We start from the raw sequence: 13,303 nt of genomic DNA, 5'->3' as shown, positions 1-13,303 counted from the left end.
AGCACTCTCAGGAGACAGGTACTAGAAAGGTAGATTTTGCTGGAGAGAGGGCTATCTATGGGAGCTGCTCAGGGCAGGAATCACTGTGTTAGGACAGCAGTGGAGGGGCTTAAATTAGAGGGAAGGGTGAGCACTGGGCTGCTAGGAGACTGGGTCATGTGGAACTGAAGGGGTACAGGACTTCCATCAAGCCAGGTCCACTACCCCCCTTTTCCTTAAATCTACTCATGACCAAAAGGAAGGAGGAAGGCCCTGGTGTCTGTGCAGCATGTACTTTGTGCATGCTACTAAATGTTTTCCTGGGTGTCCATGACACGCAGAACTCTGCCTAGTTCATGTTAGAACACATGAAGAGTATTTTTGTTTTACATACAGTGCCTTACTTAATTCTTACTGTAACATTAGGCATTTTTTATTTCTGGCCTATCTCAAAGCACTGCATTCTCAGAACCTCAAATCTGACAAATGTCAGAACTAGCTAAGATTTGAATCCAGCTTTATCCACAACCAAAGGGTATGCCATTTCTGCTATATCTGAAATCTGCAGACATTCCCCCCCCACCCCCCATTGGAATCCAGCATATGAAAGCAGATGAATGTAGTGTGCCTGAGGTGGCGGTGGATCCGGACATGGGAAGGGCTGAGCTCTGTCCAGCATTCTTCTGGGCTCCACCCAGCAGGTATAAAGCAGTGCGGCAGAAACCCTGCGACCTCCCAGGGTCATGCACCCTTTCCCTCAGCTGTGCTTGTGAGGTAAACACCCTCAGCACACCAGGTTCTCATCCTCTGATTGCCTCTGGAAGAGGCCTGAAAAGGAGTCAAACACAGTGATGCTCCCCTGTCATCCCACCTACTCTGGAGGCTGAGGCAGGACAATCATTTGAGTCCGTGAGTTGGAGAACAACCTGGTCAATATAGCAAAACTTCATCTCTTAAAAAAGAAAGAAAAAGTGAAGTCACACATAGGCTCTACGAGTTTGAGTCATTAATTCATGGTTAATGAGGAAGTCCGTATTGCTGAGGAGACATTGTGCCTTCTCATTTTTTTTAAAGTATCATTTCTTCTTGCTTGCAATTTATGTGCAAGCCATGTTCTTGATATTTCTTTAAGGGCCTAAAATAATACCTTTGTTTGATCAAGTATAGATTTAGATCACTTTTGCTTTATAATTTGAAAAATTAAATGTAAGATCCAGTGGAAATGAATTTCTTCAAATTGCTGCCCCTCATGTGTGTCTGTGGGTTGTGTGTGCTTTTAGTGTCATGTATTCCCAAAGTCTTAAATGACACAGAACCAGTCATATGCTCTTCCTTCTGCAAAAGGAATCTCTCTAAAACTTCTTTAATTTCAGATCAGTTTTTAAACAGAAGCCAACAGAGTAACTAAATCTTCAGTCCATTTTAATGAACTGCTTCCTTCATTTTATGACTAAGTTTAAAGAGAAAGTATGTATGAGAGTGAAGAAAGAGTGGTTCTTTGAAAAATTTAATCTCCCAAAGTACAGGCTTGGTTAGAAGATGGTTTGTTAATGTAAACAGAATTTACTTCACTGAGATGCCACTTACATGTTTTTGTTTGTCAAGTATGTTTTCAGGCAGCTCATCTGTGCAAAATAATGGGCGCTTCCTTCCCTCCTGGGCCTGGGAGCTCTTCAGCCTTTTTAAGAATCTCATTTTACTTTTGTGTTTTCCTGATGAAGACAATGAATCCTTAACTAAGGTTAATAACAGAGTGGGAGCAGGTTCTGGCCATGTGCCAGTCGATCATAAGCAGCAACTCTGAACGGCTTCCTGATATCAACATCTACCAGCTGAAGGTGCTCGACTGTGCCATGGATGCCTGCATCAACCTCGGCCTGCTGGAGGAGGCGCTGTTCTACGGCATCCGGACCATGGAGCCCTACCGGTGAGTCCCAGGGCGAGGGCCGAAGGGTGCCCTAGCATGTCTGCACTCTAAGAAAAGGACACCTGAAGTCTTTCTGATTACCATCTTATTTCAGGTGCTCCCAACTTGCTTTATTTTTTATTTGTTTTACTTGTTCATTGTTTTATTCACTCCTTTGTTCATTTACATATGCATTCATTTGCCACTTGTAAAGCTCCTTTAGGGAGTCAGGCACTGTGTCTGTACAGAGACTAGAACTGTCTCCGTGTGGAGCAGATGATCACTATATGATGTGGTGCTGGCACTGACAGAGGCAAGCATGGGGCGCCAGAGACAAAACACAGCTCAGACGTGGTATAGGTGGACCCTGTGTCCTTCAGCCTCTGCTGGTCCAGGTGAAGGTATCCAGCGTGGCGTCGGGCCTCTGCCTGACCGAAGTGATGGTCCTTTCTGTGTATTTGTCAGACTCGATGGTTCCCAGAGTGCTTTCTCTTGAATCGTTTGCTTTCATAGCTACCTTGTGACCCAGGCAGGAGAGCAGGGACTTTGCCTTACCCAAAGGGTCACCAAGTCAGGTGATGCAACTGTTGGTGATTCACATTTCTTGACTGGCCTCAGCTCCTCCAGATGAGCGGGAACTTTGCCCCAGAGGTGCTTGTAACTGGGAGGAGCTCTGGGAGAGAGGGCAGTGTTAAAATGGAGTTTGGCACTCATAGGTGTGAGGCCTCAGTTTGCTGTGGGTTGAGAACATAAGTGTAGAAATCAAGGCTGAGATCAGAGAGGGAGAATACAGAGATATATGAACTCTATCAGTGGTGGCAAACCACAGCTGACTGTTATCATTGAAAGCACTAAAAGATTTGCCATCCCGGAACTATAATCTGAGATTTCGATAAGCCAGACTCAGAGCAACACCACTGATAAGAAGGTACCTAGAAAAGCACTTGGGACTCAGAGGGGACCCTGGAGAACAAGAGCACCATTCTGGGAAGATATTGAATTCCCCACCATGGAAATGGTATCAGCCAAAAGAGGCTAAGCAGAGGGAGAACCCGGGTCTAGACCTGTGTGGCATGGGACAGCAGGCGGGGAAATAGCTGTAGGGGGTCAGGGCGGAGCTTGGAGTGCTCCCCGCCCTCACAGGAGGAAAGAGCCTCTGGAGAGAACTGGCAGAAGTGAGCAGGATCCACATGACAGGAGAAGTGAGTCCGGACTCTGGGACATTAGTGCAGATGAAGGTAGGATACCAGAAATGAGGCACTTGGCCAGGAAGCCAGGCCTGGCCCGGGAGCTTGGTGCTGACAGAGAAGATCCCAGAGATGGCAGGGGCCCATCAGTCAGCTAGTGGCAGCAGTGTGACCCTGCGGGTATTTCCAGACTTTTGTAGGGAGTTCCTTTCACTGCTTTGTGGGTGAACAGCTTTGGAATCCAGACTGTGAGTCAGCTTTAATCAAACTTACAAGACGTTGCCTTGAGGGATGAGACTGTAGACTTTCCCATGAGCAGTGAATTATCTATTCAGTATGATGAATCTTGCAGGTTCTCAGAAAATATGAATTGAATACGGAGAGATAAGGCCTCCTTCTCAAGCCTCAGTGTTGCAACAGGCAGGTTGGGGTGGCTGGCATTACCTCTCTGGGAGCTGGCCCTGGTCTTGGAAGCCCAGACCCCTGGCTTCCGGACGAGTGGATGGATTCCAGCTGGGAGCTGCAGATGGGGAAAGTCCTCCCCTCAGGCCTGTGGCAGCCGCCAGCCACACTCTGATGCCTCATCCTCCCCTTGTGCCTGAGTAGGCCACCCTGCTCAGGCCACTCGAGGCATAGACATTTTAAACCTGTCTGCCACTTCCATAAAGAAGGCCACATACTTTCAAGAATGTCCTTTCTATATGTACTTTTTTATTATTTTCTTGGTACATTTTAGGTATACAATATGATGACATTCATCATTGGAAATTTACACCTTTACATAATTTCTCTTGGTTCTTATTTCTTCCTCATTCCCCTGCCCTCCCTTCAAATCTGCTTCGCACCTGCTGAGGCTTCTTGAAGCTCGACCTCACCCCTTAATTAATTGACAGTTTCATTGACACTGGAGTCTGACAAAAGGGCCTTTTTTTAGGAGCAAGCCCAAGTCCTCAAGAATGTACTCCCTGATGTATGGAAGGCACTCGGTTATGTTTTCATGGTGCTCGGCAGGGCACGTTGTCTCTGTAAATGTGTACTCTGTTATTATGTGAGGTGACAAATTTCCAAGCCTCCTTTGGTTTCTCTTCCCTCGGGCTTATTAAGGAGTTTCTCTACAGTGTGCTGCATTGATCTACTTCAAGTGAGTGGGATTTGAATCCTTTCTGTCAGAAGTGTTATAGAGGAAAAGAATATAAATAATCCAGACCAAATAAAGTTAAGAGAAATGGGAGCAGTAGTTGCTGGCACATTTTGCCCCTGTTCCCTGTAGCTAAAGCAGAAATGAAAATAGGTAATAACTGTATACAAATGGGCCAGATGCCCTACCAGCCCTTCAACAATCTTAGGACACCAGGTAGAAGTGTGGGAGCTGGCAGTGGCATGAGGGAATTCACACTGGTGCTATCAGCTCTCTACACCGTCGCCCTGCAGCAGCTGATCTAGGTGGTCTTTTTGCTTACCTTTAACCAAGGACATGGACATTAGCTTGGCCTGGGTTACCTCGAGGTGACTGGATTGCCATGTGCTGTAACAGTTTTACAGTGTTGATATACTGTGCAGTGCCTAGATCGAGGTCAGGTCTCTAGTGTGTGTTTTGTCACTTCTGACTTGGGCTAAATTTTAACTGCTGACCTTAGAGGACAAGGGTGCATATTCCATTTTTCTTATCCAAATCACTGCTCTTGGCTCCTTTCTTGTTACTATGTCATTTATTTTTACTCAATAGATTTTACTCAATTTTTATAATGCAATTTAATATTAGATTTTTTTCTGTTTCATAAAACAAGTCGGAAATAATTCATATACAGTGAAAGATATAATCTTTAGTATTAGCTTATATCTTCTGGGAGTATCTGTGTATATATTTGAGAAGTATAAACAAAAGTGGAAAAATAGGGTCTGATCTAACAATGGTATATTCTGGAGGTGAAATTGTGGATTTATTAAAAAGAACGAGGTAGCCATTCGGAGTTCATCTAGACATGTGTCTGCACTCTGCTGAACAGTGAAGAAAGCAAGTTGCTCTCTGAATCAAACAGTGCTCTAATTAACATTTATGACGTTATCTTTGCACTGCTGGGACTGAATCCGTATGGTAAATCCATATGATAAATGTCAGCTAACTGCGTCATAAGCCATACTCATTTTAAATTTGAATGCTGTCATCAAATTGTGCCTTCCACTCTCCAAAATGTCAATCTTTCCTCAAGGGAGTATGAGAAAAGATGACATCCACTGAATTTTATCATACCTGATCTAAATTCATTGCAAAATACAGTGGACCCTTAATTTACAGACTCAATCGGTTCCCGAGGGCTGGTTGTAACTAAGTGAATACAGCTGAGATGTGAATGTTTAACTGGGTATAAGCTATAGATAACAAGAAGCAGATGAATCTTCCATTAACCTAGTTAACCCAAGTTGTTTGTCAGGCCGGTCTTAACTTGAGGGTGCACTGTATGCAGGGCCTTCTCCTTTTCCTTGATCAAAGCCTGCAGTATGGGATGAGATTTGTTCATATTTGTTCATGTTGATGCTGTCCATAAACAGTATTTTTGTGGCAACAGGAATGACATTTCTGTGAGGTACCTGAGAAAGATGCAGAAGAACAAGAATGTTGAGGAGATACACAAGTTGTGGCCACACATATCAGTGGTGCTGTGGTCAGAGAAAGAGGAAAAGGAGAAAACCCCCCAAGCAGGAGAGAGCTGTAAGAGTAAGATTTCATCTCAGATAGTGTTCTGTACTTCATTGTCAGAAAAACCAGGGCTGGGTGGGAAGAACAGAAGTAAAATGCAGCTGGCAGTTTGTGGCCATGACATGTTTACAAGTCAGGTGTTTGTAAGCTAGAAATTGCCTGTAATTACATAGCAGCCACATCAGTTTTCATTTTGCCAGTAATTTTTTAACTTTTCCCTTGGAAGCTTTGGTGGATCAGTTGATAAAATGTAAGGTTTCATCACAGTGGAATCTTCTACTAATTTCAAGCTGGCTTTTCTTCTGAAGGCCTACAATTGCTCTTTTGTGGGTACTTGTCATCAATCAATGTGGCTTTCAAGTACAGGAGCCAGCAGAACTTGCCAGGTGCACATTACAGTGGTGAAACCCTGGGTGGTGCCTCACCCAGCACCCACAGCTCCTCTTCTCCATGTGTTACCTGGGTGTGGTGGGGATGTTTGTGTCCATGTATCTGGCACTGTCACTCATTTCTATGGGGCAGATAGGGTCCTCAGCTGTGGTACCCAAGTTAGGACTTTCCTAACCAGGTGCACAGAGTAGGACCTAAGGATCACTCAGAGCCAGTTCTCCACCCAGAAGAGGAAACAGCCCCTGAACTTCACCCCGAATTCTTCTTCCTTTGGTTGTCATTCATCTTCTATGGTGAGGTTTATATAGCTATTTCACCCAATAATGAACATATGTTCTATTGTCTGCTTATTGATGTGCGCAGTAATCCTTTAGGCACTTAATTGTTTTCTTTTCACATCGTAGTTTTCAATTAAGTATCTTTGGTGGCAGAACCCCAGTTCAAGATTTTGAGCTCACTCTATGTGGTGTGTATGTGTATAACACTGAGTTACCCGGCAAATCTAAACCAGGGCCTCTTTCTGTTCACTGTCACAGACATTTGCCCGATGATGGGGCAGGGGGGTCCAGCAAGGCATAAGGGTGGTAAATTTAATCTTTAGTAAGAGAATTTTAATTTGATTCTAAAGGGTAGGAGAGAGTCTTAATTTAGATTCTAGAAATAGAACAAAAGGAAACAGTGAAGAAGGTGAAAGAGGAAGGAGAATTAGGTGATGATGACTAAGATTCAGTGCATAAATGTTATTAAACCACTGACTTGAGCTCAGCCCTGGCAACTTGTGTTTTACATGTAGGGACACCTAGAGAAAATACAAATCCTCTGGGAACAGGTGAGGGAGAGTATTACGAGTACTTTCTCTGGCTGCATTTGTCTTGGGAATCAGGGAGAGAGAAGACCTCTCCTTCAGTGATTCACTCCTCAGAAAGTACCCTGCCTTCCTTAGTGCTTACCACTGAGCTTGAGATGCAGTGTTATTGTTTTGGTAGAGACACAATCATTGCCTGACTGTGTTGGGTGGTTTGAGCCTAGACTAGTTGCATGAGAATGACCGTGCTTGTGGTCTTAGTTCTGGATGAGAAACCAAAGGTAGTTTGTGCTTGGCATCAGCATGAATCTCTGGCCCTCCAGCCCTTCTAGATCACTATTCTGCCAAATGCAGCAACCTCTGCCCTGAGCTACCCCCTCGGGCCTCTGCCCTTGAGCAAGAGCTCCACATTCTCACAATTCTAGTGGCAGCAGACAGGCCTAAGTCAGCTGGCCACTTCACAGACTAAACTTTACTCTAAGTTTGCTATTTTCCATTTGACTTAAGGATGAAACAAATCATGAAATATGATTGGGCACTGCTGGTACATACATGTTCACCCCTGTTGGGGGAAACTGACACATGTGTCGCCACTAGTATGCTACACATGACAGAGCATGAACAAAACCTATGCTTTCTGACCCTCCTGGCCAAACAACTCCATGGCGTTTGTTGCTTCTGACTACTTTAGGGCCACTACCTGACCACCTTTCAGAGGAGCCTGCACTTCTGCCTCACTCTGGATCATATTGCAAAGCCCTCACTGAACTTCATTCCACCACCAGCCCCACCATGCCAGGAGTACAGATTAATAAATAGTCCATTTTCTTCTCAGACAGGAAAACAAAGACAGTGTTCTTTCCCTAGCCCCACTGAGGTTGCACTGTGCAAGTGTCCTGAGCCAGGTCTGTGTGAATATTTCCTCATCAACAATAACGGAAATAACCATCTGTAGGAAACTCAGTCTTCCCTGTATCAAAGATGGCCTTTTAGGAGACAGCGACAATGTCATCTGAACCACGAATGCCCACCCATCTTCCATGCTTATGGCGTGGCCTCCTGGATGCACAGCACCATGGGAGATTTGAATGGGAACATATTAGTCTCCTGATTTGGGTACTCATTCATTGTGCAACAGAAATATTTGTTGGGACCTATTTGTTGTGCTGAACAAATAGCAGAAAACAAAACAAAGTCCTAGTCCTGGTGGAGCTTGTGGTCTTCAGCAGCCAATTGAATGACACATTTGGGCATCTCCAGAAAACCAGCCACTTGAGAACCTGGGAAGGAATTTTCGAGGCCAAATCAGGCCTTGCAAGTGGGGGGTGAGATTCTCTGAGTGCCTGTGGAGGAGTCCCTTAAGAGAATGGAATGCTAATATCCCCTGGGGCTCACTGATTGATGTCGAGATTTTGTTCATCATCTCCTCAAAGCCTCACGTAGAGGGATGGTGTCTCTGGTTTCTGAATCCTTCCTCCAACATTCCTAGAGCCGAAGTTCCCATTTTGCTCCCTCTTATAACGTGACCCAGCCTATCTGAGTTGGTTCATGTGGGTTACCTTGGCAAAATACCACCACCTGGGTGGCTTAAGCAACGGTAATTTGTTACTTCACAGTTCTGGAGGCTGAGTGCAGTAACTTGCTTTCTTCCAAGGCCTTTCTCCTTAATTGCTGATGGTGTCTTCTCCTTGTGTCCTTGCATAGTTGTCTTTCTGTGCATGTATACCCCTGTATCTCTCTGTGTCCTCTGGTCTCCTCTCATGAGACCACCGGTCAGATTGGAGTAGGGCTCACTTGCACAGCCTCATTTTAACCCAGTTACCTCCTTAAAGGCCGTACCTCCAAATACAGCTATATTCTGAGGTCTAGGTGTTAGGGCTTCACCAGGAATTTGGGGAGTATGTAATTCAGCCTGTAACCCTGGCTATAGCCCAATCACTGCATCCTGATCTCCATTTCTAGAGAATATTGGCCCCAAGTATTGCTCTCCCTGCATTTACTTATCATGAATTTAGACCTAGTAGAAGTCAACTGTCTTTCTTGGAAAAATGATTTCTTCTCTCACAGGGTTTCTACTTGAGTTCAGGAGCTACAAAGTACCCAGCAGCCCATGCCAGCATGGGCAGGCCTCTAAGAATGACTGGGGTGGAGCACCCAGAAGGAAGCTCCCCCACCGCCATCCCAAGCTCCTAGGGCAGAGAAGCTGAGCCAGTCCCAGCACCTGGAAGGAAGTTTCCCCCACCGCCATCCCAAGCTCCTAGGGCAGAGAAGGTGAGCTGGTCCCAGCACCCGGAAGGAAGCTCCCCCACCACCATCCTGAGCTCCTAGGGCAGAGAAGCTGAGCCGGTCCCAGCAAGCTGAAGGAAGCTCCCCCGCTACCATCCCAAGCTCCTAGGGCAGAGAAGCTGAGCTGGTCCCAGCACCCAGAAGGAAGCTCCCCCACTACCATCCCAAGCTCCTAGGGCAGAGAAGGTGAGCCGCGCAGGCACCAGAAGCACCCCCGCCCCTGTGAAAATGAGAAGACACATAAACAAGCCTCAAAAACAGACTTCTGGATCACCTACAGCAACTCCAAAGGGAAACGAGATGGAACAATATGATACTCAACCACCTAGACTCCCTGAACTGGCAACAAAAGAGGATCTAGGAAAAATGAAACCAGAAATAATTACTCAGATAACAGCAAAGATTTTCTCATGGTGCAAGACATGATTAATAAATCTAGAGAGGACACAGATAAAAAAATAGAGGATCTGAGGAACATGATGGAATCCCAACATAGGAAACAAATGGAATCCATAAAACAGATGCAAACAGATTTCCAGGAGATAAACTCCATCAAAAGTCTGTGCAGCACAATGAACCAATGTGAGGATAGAATTTAAGATACAGAAGAAAAGATTGCGATTAGTGACCAGAAAAGAAAAATTGCTTTAAAATTGTAAAGGAACACAAGAAATCAATCCAGCAGCTGCTAGACGATGCAAAGAATAATAACATAAGACTGATTAGAGTCAATGAAGAAAGAAGACAGAGTGCAGATGACATAAAAAAAACTGTTCACAGTAGTGATGGCAGAAAACTTCCCAAGGAGGGGAAAAGAACTTGACATACACATAAGTGAGGCATATAGGACTCCAAATAGACTTGATCAAAAAAAATCTACACATAGGCATATAATAGTCAGGATTCCAGAAATCCAAAAGAAGAACAAAATTCTACAAGCAGTGAGAAAAAAGAAACAAATCACATGCAAAGGAAGCCCATCAGAATCACAGCAGACTTCTCAATGCAAACCCTCAAGGTAAGAAGAGCTTGGAGTGATGTATTTCAAGCCCTAAAGGAAAACGGCTTCCAACCCACATTGATGTACACTGCAAAACTATCTTTCAAAATTGATGGAGAAATAAGATACTTTCATGATAAAGAGCACCTCAGGAACTTTCTGAACACCAAACCAGCACTCCAAAAAATTTTAGACAATACCCTAGGAAAAGACAATGAGAATCACAACCCCAGGAAACCCAGCAGAATGAATCCATTGGGCGTGACAAATTAAACACAAAGGGGGAGAATCCAACAAAAAGAAAAAGTCATGACAAGGCTTTTAAAACTTTTAACTTCATCTCCCTAATAAGTTTATAATTCAATCTTGTTATTGTACTGATTAGTATTTTTCTGATTCTAGAGTTGCACACCTTTCCTTGTGCTATACTGGCTATATATCATCTTCTTATGTCTACTTTTTAATTGGGTTGTCTATTAATGAGCTGTAAGAGTTCTTTATATATTCTGGTCATAGGTTATATGCATTGTAAATATGGTCTGTTTAAGGACTACTTTTCATTTTAATGATGTCATTTAAAGTTCTAAATTTTGATGGAATCTCATCACTTTTTTTCTTTTATACATCATGTCTTTTGCATCCTAGGAAGCTCTTGCCTACCCTGAATTCATACACATTTTCCCTTATAATTTCTTCTTAAAGTTTTATACTTTTAGGCTTTCATATTTAGGTTCATAGATCCCTTCAAGTTATTTTCATGTATGGAAATAAAGAGTTGAGGTTAATTTTTTATATACGGATACCAGGTGTTCTAGTGCCATTTGCTGCAAACACTATCTCTTCCTCGGCTCTTGAATTGAGTTTATATTATATAAAATGCTAATGTTAAATAATCTTTCAAACTCAGTGGACCATATATGTGTGGTTCTATTTCTAGATTCTCTGTTTTATTCCAATGATCTATATGTCTTTCCTTACACCAACACTGCCTTGATTACTGTAGCTTTAGAAGTCGTAAAATTAGGTACTAAACGTCTTCCAACACTGTTTTTGTTTTTGTTCTTTTTTAACTTTTCTAGGTCCTTTGTACTCCTACATAACTTTTAAATTTCAATATCCAATTCTTCATTTATAGTAAGTATACACAGACCTGAATTTTTATATATACCTTGTATTTTCTAATCCTGCTAAATTCAAATACAAGTTCTAGGGGCTCCTAGAGATTTCTTAGTATTTTCTCTGTAGATGATCATTTCTACATATAAAGATTTTACTTCTAGCTTGCCAATCCTATCCTAATTGTGTCATTTTACTGCCAGACTATTTTGGTGGGGCCTAGGTTTCAAAGTTTAATGGACAGATAAAGAGTAAGCATATCTGCCCTTGTTCCCCACCTTAAGGAGAAAGCATTGTACCTTCTCCATTCATATAAGGTGTTCTCACTGGAAGTATGGAGTACATGTCTTTAATCTGTTGAGAAGGTTCTGTTCTACTTCTAGTCTCCTGATAACTTTTACCATGAACAGCTGTGGAATTTAGTCCAATACTTTTTCTCCAACTAGTGATAGGATCATATGGCTTTTTCCTTTCCTCTGTTAAAATGATGACTTTTGGGGGTGGATCTTCCAATGCTGAACCAACACTGCCATCCCTATAACAAAACCACTTTCTACATCCTGCCAGATCTGACTTCTAATTGTTTGTGTTGTTAAACAAATTTCTGTCTATGTTCATACTTTTTTCTTCTATTATCTTTATCCAGTTTTAGTATTAGCACAATGTTGATTTCCTAAAATGAGGGGAGACGTGTTCCTTCTTTTTTCTGCTTTAATTGTTTGATATAATTTATCAGTTAAAATGTGTATGAGCCTGCTGTTGTCATATAGGTAGGTTTTCAAGCTAGGAATATACTTTCTTTAATAGGTGCTATTCAAATTTTATATTTCCTCCAGAGTTAGTTTCATTAATTTATCTTCCAAGGTACTTTTTAGAAGTTGTCAAATTTATTTCAAAAAAGATTTTTGTAATATGCTTTCTATATCCTTTAAAATTCTGTAAAATCTGTGGTAATGTCTCCTAGATCTTGATACTGTAATTTAAAAAAAGTATAATTGATATTGTGTAACAGGAAGAAAAGGTCTAAAGGTGCAGGGGAATTGGGAGGGGTAGGGGAAAGGAAAAAAGGGAAAAGAAAAAATATGAGAAAAGGAATAAAATGGAAACAAAGTCTTTGCAAATAGGGAAGGATGGAGGGGGTGAAGGGAGGGCAGAGGAAGGGGAAAAAAAAAGAACCAAGATACTCATGTAAAGGTACAAGATCCCAATGATGAAGGTAACTATTTTATACCTAAAATGTACCAATAAACTTAAGGGGGAAAAACAAAAAAGAATGACCTGGGGTGGCCCTGGAAACTCAGCTCATAGCCAACTGGGTGGATGCTAGGTGGCCTGCAGATGATGCCTTCTCTCAGAATTTAGCATTCCAGGCAACTCTGATGGGGTAATATAATAATTTAGCATGGCTTTTCATGCAGCTATTTTGATACAGCCTTAAAACGGAATCCTTAGGGCTGGGTATTTGGCTCAGTGGTTTCGCTGCCTGCTGTGCAACCGCAAGGACCCAAGTTTGATCCCCAGTACCAAAAAAAAAAAAAAAAAAAAAAAATTGAGTCCTTGAACTCTCTTCTACCTTGTTCATAAAATGTAAAGTAGAGGTTCTATCTCAAGAGATAATCTGCCTAAAACACTTTCAGGTTCTTCAGCCCCGTATGTAACTTACTAGGTAGTTAAGTATCAGCAAAAGTTGTACACCTGCATGTAGTGGCATTTCTGTGAGCCTTGAGATCATGTGAGGTGCTCTGAGGAAGCCTGTGGAACGCAGTCAGGTGGCTGTATGTATGGCCAGGGTGATCTGTGACAATATGAGACCACTTACATCTTATATTTCAGCCCTTCCTTACCTACCATCTTTACCTGGGATAAGGATACCAATTTCTCTTTGCCCCAGACCCCATGGCCTTGGATCACCTGCATCCATTCCCTTAGTCTTCCT

At 42.8% G+C, this 13,303-nt stretch overlaps 1 protein-coding gene across 11 annotated transcripts in view; it reads left to right on the top strand.

Moving 5' to 3' along the window:
- The window catches only part of Smyd3 (SET and MYND domain containing 3), an 877,202-nt gene that overhangs the window by 667,483 nt on the left and 196,416 nt on the right, over positions 1–13,303 (top strand). For all 11 annotated transcript variants that reach the window (XM_087194068.1, XM_087194067.1, XM_021265507.2 and 8 more), the window contains one exon: positions 1,732–1,906. In XM_087194068.1, the coding sequence (XP_087050194.1) occupies positions 1,732–1,906 (175 nt within the window). The remainder of the gene's footprint in view (positions 1–1,731; positions 1,907–13,303) is intronic.

This window comes from Heterocephalus glaber, unplaced genomic scaffold (assembly GCF_053883595.1).
Source record: "Heterocephalus glaber isolate CG9 unplaced genomic scaffold, H.glaber_assembly_v1.0 deba00001600, whole genome shotgun sequence".
NCBI lineage: Eukaryota > Metazoa > Chordata > Mammalia > Rodentia > Bathyergidae > Heterocephalus > Heterocephalus glaber.
This window is presented reverse-complemented; position numbering and strand designations above follow the sequence as displayed.